The sequence below is a fragment of the Phasianus colchicus genome, chromosome 8, assembly GCF_987193195.1.
Source record: "Phasianus colchicus chromosome 8, bPhaCol1.hap1.1, whole genome shotgun sequence".
NCBI lineage: Eukaryota > Metazoa > Chordata > Aves > Galliformes > Phasianidae > Phasianus > Phasianus colchicus.
In genome coordinates, this window is record NC_143443.1 from 1,661,638 (window position 1) to 1,681,661 (window position 20,024).

Consider the following 20,024-nt stretch of genomic DNA (forward strand, 5'->3'; position numbering starts at 1 on the left):
ATTGGATCTTTAATGGTATTTATAAAGTTTTTATGTATATTTGAGACCCTTATAATGCTCAGATGCTTGTTCCCGAGTAGTGCCTACAGGGGAAAGAGCCTGTCTTACTTATTCTCCTGTACAGGTTTTCTTCCTTTCACATTCGTCTGCTTGCTTTCAGCCTTCCAGGCACTCTGCGCATTTTCGGAAGACCTGAAAGTCTTGGTTTTTTATCTGTGTTGGTGTTCCTGGATTTGCTCAGCCACGGCCACTGAATACCTTGATACCATTTTCTCTGGATTGCTTTGTAGGCTCAAGTGCACTTTTCTGCAGTACATATATTGAGAATAAAGGGCAGCTACCTCAGCAAATTAGCGTGAAAGTGTTGGGAAAAATTGTAGAGTATGGTTTTATTTAGGAGTAGAAAACTACCCTTTGTTGCCTGTTGCCTGTGCTTTTCAAAAAGTATCTCTGAGGGTTTCTGAGAAGCGAAATGGCTTGTCTGTTTGTGCCTTTGGCACTCATCTAAAGAGGTAAATCAGATGCTGCATTGACAGCGATTTGCCTCTATGATAGAACTTCAGCAAAAATTGGTTTCAGTGATAATAGAAAAAAAAACATTCTACGTAGGCCTAACCCTACGGTGTGGTAGTTTTCATTGCAAAAAAAGTTCTTCTCCACATCCTGCAGGTGCACAGGTGTGTGATTCCATTGAAAAAAATATCTGAAGGGCTATCATGCTTTTTAAGCAGCAATCTCAAAACACTGAAACCTAGTTTTGCTTACCATCCAAAAGGGCTTTTCTTAGAAGCAGCCCCAGTTCTGAATGCAGCCTGTCTAAACCTGCCTTGTACTGGCACCTGTGTTGTGCTGAATGAAACAGAGCAATCGACAGCAGGCCCATCCTGAATAGTTGCCTTGTGATGCATCTGCTTGGATTGTCAGAGGCTGGGTTCCTGGGCAGGAAGGTCTGAGCAGAGTGCCTTCGGGTAGGGCTGAGGCTAAGAGCCCGTCCTGCTGCTGGAGCTTCAGCTGGAAGCTGCCTTTTTGCACAGGTGGGTGGCCGTGGTCACTTGTGGCAGAAATTTCTTTTGAGGCACAAAAGCAAATTCCCCATCTGAGAATATAATGAAATGGTGATGCTAAGCTGGCTCCTTACAGCCTCTCTAAATACAGAGAAAATAGCACATAGTAGAGAAAAAGATGTTTGCTGAGTTAAGTGGGCTATATTTAGGTGCCAAACAAACAGATTTCTGCTTTTGACCCTCCCCCTCACACCCCCAAAAACCTCTTTTTATACTGTCTGCAAATGTCTTGGCTGTTCGTGGCTTCTGTTCTCTGCAAGAAGAATAATTGTGAGCAGCAGGGAGAGGACATCTGTTACAGCTGAAAATAAAAAATAAAAGGCAAGCTCTTAGGCATACAGCCCCTGTGTCCATCCGCACTGCTCTCTCTTCAGTCCCCTGCGAGTGCTGCATCGGTGGGCTCTTGTAGTTTCAACACAGTTGATGCTTAAAACAAAACAACTCATGGTTTCTCTGGGATTAGAGGTGAGACACCAGGTGCCACACCTGCGCGGGAGGAAGCGGCACAAACTCCTGTCTGCCCACCACTATGCAGGCTTTGTTCTGTCTGGCTTTCTGTGCTGATTAACAAGCCTTTGTAAATTTCTAATTTTTATATCCCAGAGAGTGTGTTAACTCTAATTCCTTCATAAGCACGAACACTTGGTGATTAGAAGTGAGGTTTCGTAGCTAATTAAATAGCAAACGACAAGGCAGAGCCTTTAACAAAAACAGGTCACTTAAAGTGCCTGTGCTCTCCTTTGTTGGTGTTCATTTTCACAGGGGGAGAATCTTCCCTATGTTTCCACCTAAATAAAGGAACTGAGTGCAAGTATAGATTGATGAGTGGTTTATATAGCATTTTCTTATTAACTTGAGAGTATATTGCACAACAGTACTTAAAATATGGCTTATTGCTGTTGGAGATGTCCCAGGCGTGTGAACTGCTGACAGTTCTGAGTAGCTAAAATTCAGTTTAAAACTTTGGTCTGCGTATTCTCCCCATCGCTAAGCCTGAAGGCTACGAGGAGCCCAGCTGAATTCTTGGAAGGTATGGCTGTTGTTTGGGGTTTCTGCTGCTTGACTTCCAGCTGCGTGTGCTGGGTGGATCTGTCCAGAACGTGAAATGAGAGCACCTGCAAATCCTAATTCTGTCTGGCACTTCTTTCGTTCTCCTCGACCTCTCCTGACTCTACAGACTTCTCTGAGCTGCTTGGGGAAGAAATATGACAACCGTAAAACTGAAGCTCAGGGAGATATCAGGGAGACAGCAACTAAGTTTTGGATTGCACTGTTGTTCCTCTGTGCCGTCTCATAGCACAGGACAGCACTCAGCATTCACTGGACCTCAGAGGCCGTGGTAGGAGAATATCAAAGACAAAACGTCACTAGAAATTCAGTTTCCCAACCAGGGTCAGGTGAGGAATTTCTTGGATATTATGGGTTTGTAGCAAGTCACAGCATTTAACTGTAAGTGCTGTTATTAGATTTGTTCAGATAGATAGGATTTCATCGTTCTCTCTTTGCTGCCTTTCCTGGAGTCCTGTGGGGGCTTTTTGCAGTGTTAGCATCTCCGTAGGTGCTGTTAGCTGTGTAATTAAAGTGATCTTGTGCTGTGCATTTTTGCTGTGGCATAATCGTCAACGTGATTGTCAAAACTGTTTAATTTGAAATTGTGATTCAAAGATGAAAAAAAACCCTCCAGCTGCTTTGAACGAAAGCAAGGAAGATCTGAGGAAAGTGCCTTGTTGGGTAGTTGTGTGGCATCCTCAGTGATTTGTTTGTGGTTGGGTATCGCTCCTTTACAGGAAGATGGCAGAAGGCAACTATTTTGTGCTGGGGACCCAGGTTAAGCAAACTGGTAAGCACCTTTCACCCCCTCTTAGCTCTGTTTCCTCCCTTCTCTATTTCAGCAGTTTATTTTCTTGCCAAAAGGTAATACAGAGGTTTTTCCTTGCTTGACAGCTGATCAGGATTTATAGCTGTGGCTTATCCAAACAACCTGTTAAAATGTTATGGAGTGTTTCAGAAATAACAGTTGTCATAATTCAAACGAAGAACAAATAAACATTCATTGTCATGTTCTACTCAGTGTACACAAACCTGTGTGCACACGTCAGCTGGGATTGGAGGGACAAATATTAGCCTTAGATTTCTTTCTCTCTGAAAGGGGCTGTCTAAATATTCCGTTTTAATAATACGAAGGCATTAGAGCTCCACAGATTGCACCAATTTACTTGACCTTTATAAATAGAACAGCATCATATCTCCCCTTGCAATAAAAGAAAGTAGTGCAGATTTACTATTCACCATATATAAGGCTTGTTGGATTTTATCCCTTGACCTTAAAGGCAGATCGTGCAAGTAGAAATTGGACAGCACAGCACAGTGCATACCAGCTCTCTCATCACTGCCAAAAACCAGCAGATGTGTATACATAAAACCGACAGGTGAAGACTATTGTGTTTGTTAGGCCTCTTGCCTTTGATTTCAACTGACTTCTATGAGTTACGGTGTGGGAGGAAAGAAACACTGTGATATGTTGGGCACCTTGTAATGTTAATGCCACTGACTGCTAAAATCATGTGCTGTAGAGAAAGAAAAATGGGGGAAGCCAGATCTTAGTAATGTGTTTAGCATCAAGTTAGGGACATTACAAATAATGTTTAGAGAGCTCTTGTCTTAAGGTTTAAAGATGAGCAAGTGACTGATAACTTTATTATTGTAATAAAGGTTTAGAATTGACACAGGTAGACAAAACCGAGTACTTACTTCAATTGCAAGTTCTCACTGTTTCATCATGGAGAAACTACAAAGGCTTTTGCTTCTGGAGTGAATTTGCCTCATAGGAACGCAGGTAAAATTAAAGTGCATTTCCAAAGAGCTGTCTGTGCACTGTAGCTAAGCCAGCTTACAAAAAAAAAAAAAAAGTTTTGTTAGATGAACAGAGGAATTTCATTTAGAACAGGTGAATCCTGCATGACCCAGTGGGTGACCTATGCACTGCATGGGTTAGGGCAAATAAGCTAAAGTCCTTCAAAACTAAAAAACATTTGAAACTTGCTCCAAAGGCAGGCTTAAAAGTACGGGTCTGTAGATAAGCACTAGTGCATAGATCTATCATAGAAGTGCATAGATCAGCTGCTGATTTTGGTATTGTCATAGAGCTGTCTTTTACCTCCAGCTGCTGGTGCTGCCTGCTAGCAGGGAGGAGCTAATAGGCTGAATTTAGGTTGGGGGGAAGAACCCAACAACTGCAAGTTCTGCTGTTTGCTCGTTCACTTGAAAGGCTTGTGTGTTTTTCTTCCATATACTCACTACAGGGGAGGTTTTTTCCCAGGAGCTTGTGTCAGTCACTTTCTTGGCTCATTGGTTTAACATCCACTTGGGCTGATCTTTTTGCTCTTGAATATGTGTATTATTAATGTGTATTCTGAGGACTTGTATTTGCTTTTGACTTTGAGGCAAAGAACTGTCTGAACATCTTTAAAATGCAGTTAAATGCCTTCTAAGTAATGCTCTTTAGGTCTGTCAGGGTTAAAGTTTTTTGAGTTGTTTCAGCTCACTCTAGTAGTTCCTGTTTCCTATTCCCAAATAACTCCTTGGCATGCATATTCTCTCCATCTCTTGTTAGCTCTTGCTGTGTATTCCTTCATGTAAATATTTCCAAAACGCAGCCTGTGGAGCAAACTGAAATGTGAGAGAATTGTAGCGATGCTTTTCAAGGAGTGAACAAAACTGCACTCCTAATTCTGTAAAATATTTGGGACAGAGGAAGCTAACTGTTTCCCTAGAGAGCCACTCGTGGGAGGAGCACTCACCAACTCTTTGTAGTATGCTTATTTACTGTTCCACTTTTGTGTGTGTGTTTCCCCCTCCCCCTTTTCCCACCAAACCTAATGTGAGTTATCACCTACTTCTACCTCTTGCACACTGAGCCCTCAGGGCCCTCCTGTCTCTGCTCTGTTTCTAAGCTGGCCATGTCTTCCTACAGACCTTTGCCTCCTTGCCCAAGGCTCAGCTGCTTGTGTCCTGTTGCAGGCTGTGGTTTCCTCAAGCCCACTGAAGGAGCTGAATGGTGGAAGGATAGAGAAAAGGGAACTGTGTGATACAGTGGAAATGTCAAGTAAGGTACTCAGAAGAGAAAGAAGGACGACCCAACGTTGTTGTGTTTGGAGCAGGCAGTTTGGGTTTTGAAGGTGGTGTGGGAAGGTGCTAAGACATAAGGGTGCTGGGAAAAAGGAGAGTAAATACAGGGTAGTAACGCAAGGAAAACAAAATAAACATGATGCATGGTAGGCATATGAGCAAACTTACTTTTTCGTTCACATGGTGTAGATAGGTGTTGCTTGATTGTGCGCTCTTTTCTTGGCTTACTTTTTCTTTTTTGCTGTCTTGAGAGGTGTTTCTCCCTTCCCTTTAGAGCCTTCCAGATGGTTTGCACTTAAGGACCTCGGCAGCAGACCTGCAGCGCTTCTTCATTATAAACTATGGGCATCAGGGCCATTGATAACTGCCCACAGCTATAACATATGTTGCAGTGGGTGCTCTTAAATTGGTGCACAATAAACCCATCCCTCTCCTGTGTGTCATACCTTGTAGGTATTCTGGGAGAAACAGTGAAAACTGAGATACCGTTAGAACTTGTTGCTGAATTATGGGATACCAATGGCCAAGTAGCATCTTCCTTTGGATTTCATCAGATATAACAAATTCTAGATGTGGGGCATCATTTGAAATGGTGAGTTGGTTTTTCAGGGTCTGCCGCTTGAGGATTGAAAAGTTAATCTTTCCTGCAGCTGTTGGAGCTGTCTTGCATTCCTCTGAGTGGGATTCAGGTATTTTGGTATTTCCTCTTGTGTGATTCTTGTTGCTCTTTGTTTACCTCCCAGCACTGATGTATGCGTCTGTCCTTTTTACGGTTGTGCTTGCATTATTGTCATCCCATCTGTGTTCAGCCAGTCTGCATCTGCAGTGCTTGAAAGGGGATTCCTCATTCCCTGCTGCGACAGCAACAAGCTGCAGCTACATTTCATGCACCCTGCCTTTGAGAGCAGAGCCTTGTTTGCTGTGTTTGCCCATCCTGCGATGGCAAGCATGTATATCTCAACAGGATGAATCTTGAACATACTTGTCTTATTAAAGGAATTGCTTTCTTGGCTCTGGAGGAGGCAGAGTAGCAATCTACTTAATGCATGTTGTAGGCTATACTCCAGAAGCAAGCAGTGCCGTTGTTTCCTGTTGAAGTGGTCCTGCTTGTAAAGAGCAGAGCTTTCCCTTGGGAGCACCTCAGTGTTCCTCATGCTGTGATTATGGCTTGCTTTTCTGCTAGGCTGTAATGCCAGTAGGATACAGTTGCTTGTAGGGGAGGGTGCCTTACACTGCAATCATCAAAACTCGCTCAGAGGGATGAAGTCCCAGGTGAACACACTGTTCCTTGGCCTTACCTTGGCAGTACACCTTTATGTTGCTGCCTCCTCCTTTTGCATTTGCATGTTTCTGTTCCTGTTGGTGTTCCCTGAGGGCAAGCGGTGCCATAAAATGTGAGGTTACTAATGTGCTGTTGTGCAAAAATATCCTCTTCTTTGCAAGAAATAGGATGTTTCTCTTGACAGTGTACTTTCAGGCCAAAGTTCCTGGAAACATTCAAATCCTCTGGAGGGCAGTTATTTTGATCAAAGGAGAGCCATTTCCTAGAGTCCTTGAAATCAATCCATCTTTTCCTTGCCTTCCCCTTAAACTTGGTACCCTTCTGATGTCATTTTCTTGTCGTGATTACTCTTCAAAACAGTTATTTTAACTTCTTTCTGACTTGCATTTACTCTTGATTGGATGGGGTGGAATTGCAAATATCCAGTTTGTCTCTGGTTAGGGAAATAGTGGGATTTATCTGAATTTCCAGCATCTGTAAAGGTTCTCCTTTAGTAGGCGGGCTGGGACTTCATGAGTGCTGCACTCTTGGTAGACTTCCTAAAATAAGTATGAGAAAAGATGGTTGCTGTCGGGATGTCCTTCAAAGCTCAGTCAGAGGGATGGCTGGTACTCACGCAGTGGAAATACAGATTAGAAGGTAGTGCTTTGAATGTGGCCATTTGTCCCTGACCTGCCTTTGAATAGAGAGAGACTGCTGGTTGGTTGGCTCCTGGTTTGATCCCCAGCCTCGCTGCTTTTCCCTAGGCAGCCTATGAGTTTCCTGCTGCTGTTCTGTCTCCATTTAAACGTTATGAAGTTGTACGACTTGGTTCCTTAGAGTTCATGTTGTCTGCCAAAAGGTGCTTGTCCGAATGTAATCTGGTTTATTAGTAGACTAGACAGAGCCTGCATAATGGGGCTCCCACACCAGGACTGCTGTGTCCCCGAAGCGACCTTTTGAGAGCAGCTCCAGCGGCAGCACTCGCCTGCTCCTTGGCTCCTGGGTGAGGATGTTCTTGAGGTAAACCCACACATCCTTCCAGTATTTGTCTCTCAAAGCGTGGCTGCTAATGCCAGTCCTTTTACTGACCCTTAACAAAGGAAGAAATACGTCTTCTTCAATTCCTAGAGATATTTATTGAAGGACTAAGGCTCCAAGTGCTTGTCTGCATTCTGCTCCTGAACACCTATATTATTTAAACCAGGGACTTTGCCAGGCAGCAGAAAAGCAGAAGCAGTGAAACAACTTACATGGTGACAGTGCCATCCATCAGAAGTGTTAGGTGAATCAGTAACTGGCATTAAATCTGTCACTTTTTTTTCTTTTTTCACAAATCACATTTTCTGTGAAGCCCCATACTAAACCTAAAGCTGTATATTTGCACTGTCGTGATAGCTTTCCCTGCTGATGCTCTTCTGCTGAGGAGGAGCAAAGTGTTTTTGCAGAGCACATTCATTTTGCCTGGACAACAGCACATTTAGAAAAGCTTGCAATGTGTTTGTAGCCTCTAATCCAAGAGACGAGAGCGAGCTGTCTCTGCTCAGAGGATCTCTAATTGGATTTCTGCATCTATTTAAATTAGGTTATCATCCACTTGGCAGATTTCCTGCTTTTTCCACCAGGGTGAAGTCCATCTCTGCAGCAGCTATCTGTGACTTTCTTCTCCAGGGCATCTGAATGCAGTTCTCTCTGTAAGTGTTCATTTATCACTGTGAAGCCATGCAGACCTCAAAATATGCTAATAAACTTTGGGAAACTGTTTTAGCTGCCATTTAGCTGCAGTCCTCATACCTGCCTCCAGTCAGCTTGCTGCTTGGAGCTGCCAGGAGTGGAAGTGTATGTGGATAATTGTTTGATTGATGGAGAAACTCTTGCCCTTAAAGTAGGAGGTTCTTTTCAAGATACATTGCCGTGACCTTTGAGACATTTTGCCTGGATCTCCACGGCTCAGTCTTGCAAACTGAACCCTGCTGGAGGAGTTTGGGTGTTGCTGCATCCCTTGGCGTTGCAGCATATGGGTACATATGTTTTCTCTGCTATTTCTGTTGGTGTGAAAAGTCTCTAGCGTAGTTACACTGGATGTGAGCACCAAAACTGAGAGATGTGTGAGAACACCACTCCTCAAAAGACCACGTTGTTTAGCCAAGTGTGTAGCATGTACCTTGTTCCTTTACTCCTTCGACATTCACTCACTGTGTGTGCTCACCTCTGATAAGCTGCCCAAAGTTTCGCTGCTTCCTTCATCTAATAAAGCGGCTGTTCGATCCTGTTGGGAGGTATTGGTAATGGCTTCTCAAAATGAAGCTCATGTGGGAGTTGTTCAGAGGTGTCAGGCATCTCAGAAGCAAGCAAATTGTGTTGGGAGGAGATGATTTTCTTGCTGACAGTGCCAAACATTTCCAGTATCTAAAACTGGGTTTTTGTAGGATGGGAAATAGTAGTCTAGAAAAGGGTGGTAAAGATCTGTGGGGTGAGATATATTTAAATACAGGAGTTAACCAAAAAAACTTCCCCAAAGAACCTTGCATACAGCATTTTCATCCTAACAGTAGTTTTCAGGGAGGGAAATTCAAGGAGAAATTAACATTCTTTTCCTTAAATTATTTTTGGACATAATTTGCAGGGCAAGGGGAAATGGTTTGAAGTTGAGGGAGGGAAGATTGAGGTTGGGTGTCAGGGGGAAGTTCTTTACAGAGAGTGGTGAGGTGCTGGAACAGCTGCCCAGAGAGGCTGTGGATGCCCCGTCCATCCCTGGAGGTGTTCAAGGCCAGGTTGGATGGGGCCCTGGGCAGCCTGGTCTGGTATTAAATGTGGAGGTTGGTGGCCCTGTGTGTGGCAGGGGGTTGGAGATTTGTGATCCTTGAGGTCCATTCCAACCCTGGCCATTCTGTGATTCTGTGATTTTGCTTCTTAGACGTTGAATACCAGAATATGATATAATGAGCAACAGTGTAAATGAACGGCATGTTTTACTGATATATTTGGAAGTGCTAAGTAGAGCTCTCTCATCAACACGTTCTCTACAAAGCTCCTCTGTTCTGCAACTACAGGTCATATTTACATACAAGCAAAATGGAAACATGAGGTTTATTTTCCTTTTTTAAAGGTTTAGATCAGGGCACGGTTGCTTTGCCTGTTTGCCTCTCTAAACAAAATGTCAGTTTGAATTGTTTTTAGTGTACTCTTCCAAAGAACACGTTCTTCCATCCAGCTAAGCAGTAATGGCCTTGGCTCAGGATGCTTCAGATCCCTCCCAGAAATGTTCTCTTCTGACCTGAAGCCGCACCACAGTGGTGGGAAAGGCAAGCACTGTCATGAACATCAGCAAGCATTGTAAAGGCTCCGTGTTACTCCGCCCTGAACATGGGTCCTGCTGTTTTTCCAGTTAATGGGACAAGAATAGCTCTCCTGAGTTATATTTACGTTTCCCTTTAAGAAAGGTTTAAAGCGATCTTTGTCCGTAGCCAAAACAAACAGAGTTATCAGCTATTAACAGTGTTGCAGTCGAGCAGGACTGAGACTGCACCAAAAGGTTTTTTCTTTTCCTGTTGTGCTGCCACACAGTGTGTGAGTCTTAAAAGAGGATCCATTTATCCTGTTGCAGGCTGCATTTTTAAAGCCGGCCAGCTAGCATTTCTATTGCATTGCTGTCATGCAAGAAGTGCCCGCTGCCAGCCTGCAGTGCCAGCTGTCCCGGGGCACTGCAGGGACAGACCTCCACCTTTCTGTAATTGACCTGTCAGAAATAATTCTCCTCACAACACAAACGCTTTCGTTTCAAAGCCACCTTTCCCCGAGGGCGGCTGTGTGGGATGTGCAGCCTGCTCGTAGATTGAATAATCACACAGTAAGCAACAGTGATTGTACAGCAAGGCTTTTGTGCCGGACATTATTGGGTTTTTTTGGAGAATGTGGGTTTTCTTGTACTCAAGGAGCATCTCTAAAGAGAACTTCTAAAACGTCTTATTCAATGGACTTGACTTGGCTGCTCTTGGTGATGCTGTCCTTGAGGCTTACACATCGATTTCTGTCAGAGGTTTTCTTGCTTTTGTTCACTCAAGAGGAGGATGTTGAGGTCCCGTTCCAGAGCAGCATGTGAGAACAGGGGCTTAGAAACAGTGAAGTGCTCATGAACATGGGCTTTGAGCGTTCCTATGGAGGTGTGCAGTCTCTGCACTTGAACAGATGCCCCTTATGAAAGGGAGGTTTGTCTAGGCACAAGTTAGTTCTGCAGAGTTTTGTTCAATACTTTCTGCAGTGCATTTCTATTTGGCTGAGTAGTTTTTAGGAAGCTGGAGCAGGCCTAATACTTAGCTGTGTGCACCTTTTGGAAAGATCTTTTCTTCTTCTTCTTTGCACCTTTTGAAAAGATCTTTTCTTCTTCTTCTTTGCACCTTTTGGAAAGATTTTTTCTTCTTCTTCTTTGCACCTTTTGGAAAGATCTTTTCTTCTTCTTCTTCTTCTTCTTCTTCTTCTTCTTCTTCTTTTTTTTTTTGTAATCCATAGCCACATTTTGTAGAAGTAAACACTTTTAAACGTTTCTCCGTGTGGATTTCAAACAGGCAATTGTTGTTCATCTGTTGCATTTAATTCGAACTACATTTTTCCAGCAGCAAAGAAACAGAACGAGAATGACTCTGTGGGTTGCAGTGCTGTTGAGCCAGGTCTGCCCATCAGTAAATGCTAAGTCCTCACCTTGCTGGGAGCTGCATCCTTCCTCATTCTTACTGCTGCAAGGTTCAGCCCTGGCACCGAGCTCCAGTTTAAAATGGTTTTGGTACGCAGCTGTGGCATTGTACATGTGAACACTCTGTCATTCAGATCTGCTTCCAGATGCTCTTTGTTGGCGTTGTCTAATGGATATTCTGTACTTCTTTTTTCTTGACCATCCTTTGCTCTCTATTTAACTTTAAGGCTAACTCCCCTGCAAACAAATGCTGTGCCTGTCTAGTGCAGGTCAAGGAGGGCTCTCTGATACTGCAATCTTCCTGGATGTATGCTGCAGCAGTCTTTTCTTCTTCCCTTAAATTCTTCCTTTCCTTACACTCAGCAAGCAGTTTTCTGATGTTGAAATAAGACCTTTTGGGACAAAGATTAGCTTTTTGTTCTGATATTGATCCTACATGCCCAAAGGTACCTATCTAACACGAAGCATGTGGATTTTGGCTGTGAGTTAAATGACTGACTGAGATGACTATTAATTTTGCACTTTGTAAAATGTAAATTGTGGGCAGAGTAACGATAGGCTGTACTGTGGGGTTTGGTATATCACTGTGTGCATTGCCAACCACTGAAGCCTCAACTTTTTGTCTTGTCTAGGGCTGCACAACACGTCAGGTTGTATCTTCTGCCTTCATGCATTAGTTTGTGTTGCCAACAGGTGTTAGCAGGAGGGCTTTGAGCACCATTCTAGAATAAATTTTGCGTTTTATGACCACTGCAATAAAGCAAACCATTAACACTGACCTTTTCCAGCAGCTGTGCAGAGTCCTTTTGTGCCGGGACAGAAACTGCAGATGAATTTTTCCCATGCATTTTGCTGTGAGGTTGAAATACTGGCGAGCTGTCTTTGAAGGACTGGAGCAGCCCCTGCTTGGGGCTGGGCGGTGTGCAAAGTAATGCACGTCTGTGTGCTGTTCTTCTGAGGGGCACTCGCAGCCTGGCACAAATGTTTTCATGGTGAAATGCATTTATAGCAAACTTCTTACAGTGCTTTTTGCATGACTTCTGCAAATTAGGATGCAATTAGCTTGTTCCTACTGATGCCTTATTAGTTAGCATGATGGGCTTAAACTCATTTGGGAGCGGATGTATCACAGATGATTATGCCCTTTTTATTTTTTAATTTTCCATTGCTTTTGATCATTATTTTTTCAGAAAACATTGCTGCAGATTTCTGCTTCTGGAAAGTAAAGATGATGGTTTCGCTCTCTGCTCTGAAGGGCCCTCTGCATTAGGAGCTGTTCAGTTGAGTTGAGATATTCCTCACAGTGCCCCAATCCTGAGACAAGGTCACTCACTATAAATTCTGTAGGTTTATTTTGTTTGCAAGTTGTTTCTATCAGAAATTTAATTAAAAAATGCAGACTAACTGCTCTTCAACAGTAGGAGATATTGAAACAGCTGTATCTTGTTTAAACCACTTGCAGGTGTTTTTGACCACTGAAAATACCTTTTCTTGTATCAATAGGTAGACTTGTGTGTTAACACTTCTGCAGTGGATGTAATAGTAATGGAGATGATTAAGGAATGGTGTGGTTCACAAAAGCACTGGTTCCGGGTTAATTGGGAATTATGAGCTAATTTATATGCTTTGAGTTTCACATCGTATAAAAATAAATAGAGAAGAAGAAAAATCTATTTACCTGGAGCTTCATCTGTGAATTACATTGAAATAAAGCTGTGTAATAAAATAATGTGGAAATTGCTGAAGGCCCTGTATGCACAAGTATGCAGGAATGGTAATCTGCATTGCATGAATAATTTTTTAAATTATTAGACTGACGAATACTCTCTTTCAGGGAACAATAGAGTAAATCTTATTGTAGCTATGACAGTGTATTTTTAGTATCAACTAATTTTCAAATACGTCAAGCTAAGCTTTGCTTTTTCTTTTTTTTTGAGGTGGATGGAATATTTCTAGATGAAAAGGTTTGTGGCTTGCTAGCTCCAGAGCGTGGCTTGTTTTGATGCTAATATGCTCAAAACATGCTGTTTGGATCACGAGGTGCTCGTTCACTTCACAGGCACTGCTCTGGGGCTGCTGGAGGTGCTTTTCTCTCGCTCTGGGCTGGTTGTATTTGAAATCCCATTTTAACTAACTATCCTTAAATAGTAACACCTATTTTGGTCATGTTCAAGTGTGATAGAGCTTTGCCCAGAACGTTCAGTATTTAGTTTTAAGATGCTTAGATGTTGAGAGGTGGAACTGCTGTTGATGTCCTGTGCTTTCCCTTCTAATGCTAGCACGCTTCTGCTGTTAAAAGCATTTGAATGACTCAGTGGTTCTCTGAACTTCCATTTCTCCAGTATTTCTGCTTCGAAAGTGATGCCTTCTGTTTTATTCTGTTGGCCCCCAGTGTCAGAGGTGACTGTTGGTGGATGTTGGCAGTAGAGGCTGAACCTTCCCACCAATATCCCCTTCCATGTTGGTGCCTCGTGACAGATGGCAGCAGAGGGGCAGCCTGACACAGGAGTGCGTGTGAAGCAAAGCTGTGTCAGTGAATTCCTCCATGTGGAAGACATGGCACCCATTGACATTTATCAATGCTTGCTGAATATTCATGGAGACCAGCCACAAACGTGTGTGTGAGCACAGTGAGGCGGTGGGTGGTGTGTTTCAGCAATGGGAACAGCAAGGTGCCCTGTTCTGGATGGCCATGCACATCACACCATGAACAATCAGCCTGTTCATGTGAATGGGTGGATTACGACCACGGAACTGTAAAAGCTGAATATCAGCCTCAGGGAATTGGAAACGGTGGTGGCAGTGTTGGAATATCACAAAGCTTGCAGCATGTGGACCCACAGATGCTCACACAGAAACAGAAGGAACACTGTATGCAAGTTTGTCAGGACCTATTGAACCAATAGGAGGCTGAAGGTGGTAGTTGCCTGGATGGCATCGTTACCAACGACAAGATGTAGTGTCGCTACTATGAGCCAGAGTCAAAATGGCAGTTCACAGAGTGGTGATGTGAATTCCCCATCAAAGAAAAAGTTCAAGACACAGCCTTGATGGCTAAAGTGATATACGTTGTCTTTTGGTATAGGAAAGGGATGATCCTCCTGGATTTTCTAGAACTTGGAAAAGCCATTGGTTTTGACCTCTAAATCACAATGCTGGTGAAGCTGATGGCTCAAACTTCCAGAGCCACACCAGAGAAGAAGTCAACCTTTCTCCTGCAGTGTGATAATGCTAGATCTCATACCAGATTGAAGACCATGCAACAAGTTGCTAATCTTGGCTGAACTGCCCTACCACATCCACCATGTAGTCTGGATTTGGCACTTTGTAACTTCCATCTGTTTGGAAAAGATGGGCTGTGTAGGCAACATTTTCTTAGCAACAGCCATGCCATCATAACAGCATGAAGCAGCGGGCCACCTCTGTTGGTGCAGATTTCTATGAGCACAGCATGCAGGCTTGTGTTCATTAATGGTGAAAATGCACAGCTAATGGTGGTGATGATGTTGAGAAATAGTGCTCTGTAGCTGACAATTTGCTCTCTCAAAGAGTGTTATTTTGCTCTTTATATCTGTTGTCGTTTCCATGGAAATAAGTAGGCATTACTTTTGGAGCAACCTATGTATGTTGAAGAGAAAAAGCTCTTGATGCCATGAATCTGTTGGTTAGAGCTACTCTGAGGCTTTCCTCAGAATACTGTTAAGCTCACAAATTCCAAACCTTTGTTCATCTTGCACATATTTTGCTGCTTCTCCCCAGAATGGATTTGCAGCAGATTTTCTTAGCCCTTCTGCTGCCCCTTTGCTACTATTTGACCAGGCTTCCCAGATCCTTTCAAATCCTTTGTTATCTTTGATTCCTACAAGAACAGCGTTGCTTCTTTCTTTGGGCCCTAAATTAACAGGGAGGTCCGACATACCCATGTCTGAATTCCTTGCATCTCTTGTGGCTGTTTTTCTAAGCACCCCTCATGGAAGGCTGACTTTATTTTATCGGGGAGACAGTCATTTTGAGCCTTGCAATGGAACAAATGGCTGGAATTGGAATGCTGGCTGATATGACTACCGTGAAAGCTTTTATTACGCTTTCTTTTTCAGCGTGCTGTTTGAGTAATGCTAGTAATTAGTGTCTTTGTTATGAGGCTTATGGGGACCTGTGGGGGTGGCTGAGACCAAAAGAGCCGTCAAGGCACGGCGTAGAAAGTCTGCTCTTGCTGTACTATGTGGAACAAATAAGGAAAGCGAGTTATCTGCCTTACAACCAACCTTAAAATTATCAGCTTCTACGCTACTGAAAGCAATGAAAGAACAACGCGGATTTAGTTTTCTTCCCGGTGGTTTTCATTTGCTTGTACAAAGAATTAGAATGATAGCATGTGAAGTTAAACTAAATTTCTCAAGATCATGGTTTCTGGAGCAGTCCATTCCTTCTTGCAGACAGTGCTTGAAGTCCAGTCTACTTTGCATCCAGTGCTTCGGTACATCAGTGCCAATGGCCTCTCATGTGAAGTAGAGCATTTCAGAGAAGTGGGTGCCTTTGGGGACTCTAGCTTTGTCTGGACCTAGATGTAGCATCCTCACTTGTTCCTTCCCATGAGTTGCTCTAGGAGGTCTTGCAAAATGTCATATTGTGGTGGGCACAGTCAGATTGCAGGCTTCAGCTGTGCTGTCAGAAACAACCGCTTCCTTTCCAAACCTTGCACAGTTTAGAACTTCAGGCTGTTAAACCCATTGCATGCCCAGCCAGAATCGAGCGTCTCATTTTGTGAGTGCTAATAAAGCTTTTGAATTTTCCTGTCAGTCGTCAAAGCAGTGAATTGGTGATGTTTAACAGTGGTTCCTCCTCTGCTGGGATTCATGGTGGTTGGAATTTGATTAATACTCAGGGAATCGCTGCAGTATCACACACTCTTGTATTCTCCAGTTTGTGTGATTTAATAGGAATATGATAAACTATGCAGTAAATCCTTGGACTTCTTGTTTGTATTTCCTTTCACTTTTGTATATGGAAGATATTTTGGGTAGCTCTGTTATTCTTCAGCGTTATTACTGATGTAGCTAAAAAGGGATCTTGTAATTGCATGAGATCTATTTTCATCACAAAACTGTATCTAAAATTATTTACAAAAATCATTGCGAGTTAATTTTTTTATTCATCTTCTCTGGTTCTATCACATTTTTAGGGAAAAATGTGGGAAGAAATAGTCGCTGAGGCACTGTGTGGTTGTCCCAGACTTCATGTCTTGTTATTGAGCTTGGTGGATAGATGTTTGGCTGAACCATGCTTTTTTTTTTTTTCTATCCTGCAGGTCCAAGGAGCTAATAAAGGAAGCTATCCTTGACAATGACTTCATGAAGAATCTGGAGCTGTCTCAGATCCAGGAGATTGTGGATTGTATGTATCCTGTGGAGTATGGCAAAGACAGCTGCATCATCAAGGAGGGAGATGTGGGTTCCCTGGTGTATGTCATGGAAGGTATGGTTTCAAAAGCTGATATCTTTTTCCTTTATTTTCCAACGTACATGGAGATGAAAACTTCATTTCATGGGAAAAATCATTTTGCAGATAGAGACTAAAGACATTTTCTAAATATGGTTGTCGAAGAACTTTTGTGAACTACTTTTGCTTGGAAAATTCCGTGCTGGATTTGTGTGCCTCCCTATATAAAGAAAGAGGGTTAAAGCTCTTAACCCAGCACTGTTGGAATAAGCCACCACTAAATATAGTTCCTGGGCTTTGAGGCAATACCTATAGCTTTGCTATATCAATGATTGGCTTAACAGAAATGGTGGTGCTACGGAAATGGAAAGTGGCTATAAAAGGAGGAGACTGTGGTAATAGTTTGCTACCTTATAGACTGTTGTGAGAATGAGCTTTTGCATGTTGATAAAGTACATGGACATCTCTGCAGAAGCAATGTGTTTCATAATAGAAAATGGTATTTTTCTGCCCTGTGCACAAAATGAGTGTAGCATCTGCAGTTTAGCATGTCTGATTTGTCACAGTGTGTGTCGTGGCAGGGTTTTATCTTCTTGGTGAGATGTGAATGCAGCAGTGGATGTTCTGCTTTTGGGAGCCATCAGGTTTCTGAGAGTCTCGTAGCTGGATGGGTGTTGTCAGCACTCTGCTGTTCCAGAATGTCAGCTATTTGCATTTTGTGTCTTATTCTTTCCACGTTCTTTATGCCTGTTGAATTGGGCATATTTAATATAGGTATATTTTTTTTATAGGAAGTTTGTGTTTCATCTGTAGGAGTTACTAGGCTTGATCAAACCTGATGTCCACCTACTTCAATGTCCACCTATCTATTTGGCTAGTGTCTAATAGTGAGTTCTGAGATAAATGTGGCTGTTTTAATTGAGTTAATGCAACAACAAACGAGTTCCCAGCTTGATTTGATACAGTACACATAGACAGATGCTTACAAAATCTCTTGGTACCCTTTAGGAAGAAGTAGACATGCAAGTATTTTGTCCAGATAATACCCAAGGAGAACAAAGGTTTCCTGCTTGTCTCTGTCTTTTGAGCAAATATGAGAAAACTCCAGATTATGTATAACTTGTGTGTTTCTGTGTATTTCCACATGCACAAATTAATTTCTTAAATTGTCCTTTAAACAAAAATATTTTCGAGGCAGTAAGCCATCCTTTAAACATGGTTTCCTGCCAAACTCTTAATGCTGTATAGTTGCAAATATTCTTCACTAGTTTCCCAAAACAGCTTTAAGGTTCTGCCCTTTTAAGGTTAAATCCTTTCTCATGGCACAGCTTTAAGTCCTCCAGCTTTTAATATTTATATATTTTCCACATTCAAATGGCATTTTGCATTATGAAGTAGTTAGTGGGAGATTCCAAAGCAAATATATGCCCACCCCAGCATTACATGGAAAGGTGTAGGTTTTTCAGTCTCGCATTTTGAATACAGAAACCATTTTATTGAGGTGCAAGATTTGTCTTAGCACCAGTATCAAACTGTTTTAAAGCGGTGTTTTTTTTTTCTTCTTTTTTTTTTCTCTTTTGTTTTTTTTGGTAAAATAGTGAAGTTTTCATATCACACAACTCTGTTTCCCAAGTGCCACCATGTTGGAGGCGTATTTCTGCTGTGTGACTGGGTTTGGATGATGTGCTCCATCCAAACCTTGTAACAGCAGGGTGCACTTATCTCCTGTGCAGAGCTGTTGCATCCTTTGGAGAGGAATTCTGGGGGGATTTGTGGGCAGACCTCTTCCCACTGTTGTTTGAAGCACTGAACACGGCTTGCGACTCAGGTGGCCTTTATTTGCTGTATCTGATGTTGTACCATTACTGTGGCTTTCCTGAATTTACAAGGTGTTTCTAATTATTGCTCCAGACTCCGTCCCTTGACTCTCATCTTTTAAAACAACTGTATGTCAAAGACAACCTCATGGCTTTTGGGCTCTTCAGCTTATTCCTGCTCTTCTGGAAGGTCTCTGTGTGAGGGCAGGATTGGCTCACCCCCAGTGTTTGGTTGGTCTTGTGATTTAATTTAAGATTACTTAGATAGCTATGTAAATATGTATAATGCTTCACAAACAAAATTATGGAGAGTTTAGAGTCTGTGTTTAGAAGTAATGTAATGAGTGATGATGAAGTAATGGAAATGAGAGATGATGTTATCAAATGTCTTGGGTTATGGTTGTTACTGTGGGCTCATTTGCTCTTTCTGGCTTATCACTATGTCCTTTCAGCTATTCATACAAGCAAAAAACCTACAACCAATCGTCTATAAACTTTATTCTTCATAGAGTTCTTCTGAAAAAAAAAAATCCTATCTTGATGAATATTAGAGAGTGATTTTTTTATTTTCTCAAAAAGTGCATCAGCATTGCAAATGTTTCGACGTATTCCTCTTTCCTTCCTTGCTTGTGATGAATATGAATACAAATTAGTCATGTTGAGCGTTTGATAACCAATACTATCATGCAAATTTCTAATTTACGATTCAACATTTAGATAGAGCCTCTTACCAGAAGTCTGGGTTATATATGGGCGATGTTTCCTTAGACTAATTAATAATGATTTAAGTAAGATGGATTTGAAAACATCCATCACTTTCATTGTTGCTTTCTGCATTCGCTGATCACTGTGAAGCAGCAGTAGTCTCCATTTTAAATTTTCACTTATCTTCATAAACCCTATTAGACCTGCAGTCTCTACGATAATTATGATCTCTGAATACTTGGGTTCTTTATCCTGGATGTTAAGATACTTACTTATGTGACGCTTGCTGTGCTTGGTGAGCCTTAGAAGGCTGAATAATGATGAGCCCCAAACTCTTCCTTCCTTACTATGGCTTGATTATGCTTTCTGAAAGTAATTCTGGCATTGCTGTCTTTCTGGGGTGAAAATGGCCATTGTAGCTCAGTGAAAGGTCAGGAAAGTCTTGACTGCTTTTCCATTCTGTCTTTGATCCAATCACTGCTGTCCAATACCAGGTTTGGGTGAGCTGTCATTTCTTATTCATGTGTTTGCCCACGTTGGCAGGTTTGATTCTTTCCACTCTGGTTTTGTGCTCTCATGCATGCGATGAGCGAGTAAAAACTGTGTTCTGTGTCCTATTATTTTTTACCTTGCATCAGATTTCCTGCCCTCCTTGTGTTTCTTTTTATTTTCAGGAGTGCTTGTACAAACTGATTGTACTCCAGAGATGACGAGCTGTTTGATAGAGTGAAGCTAGAAAAAAGACTGAAGTTACTGACAGCACAAGGAGAAAGTCTTCCATGTATTCCCATATATCAGAATTCAAAGCTGAGCAGGGAGAAGTGAAACACAGCATGGGAAGATGGGAGGATATTGGAAACTGGGAGAGTCATGCTTGTTAGAGAACCCTCCAAGGTTGCACTCCCCTGGGACAGCCTTGC

The 20,024-nt window shown here is 42.3% G+C and overlaps 1 protein-coding gene across 2 annotated transcripts in view; it reads left to right on the plus strand.

Moving 5' to 3' along the window:
* The window catches only part of PRKG1 (protein kinase cGMP-dependent 1), a 395,197-nt gene that overhangs the window by 35,816 nt on the left and 339,357 nt on the right, over nt 1-20,024 (plus strand). For both annotated transcript variants that reach the window (XM_090144719.1, XM_031602529.2), the window contains exon 2: nt 16,452-16,618. In XM_090144719.1, coding sequence (XP_090000845.1) covers nt 16,452-16,618 — 167 coding nt within the window. The remainder of the gene's footprint in view (nt 1-16,451; nt 16,619-20,024) is intronic.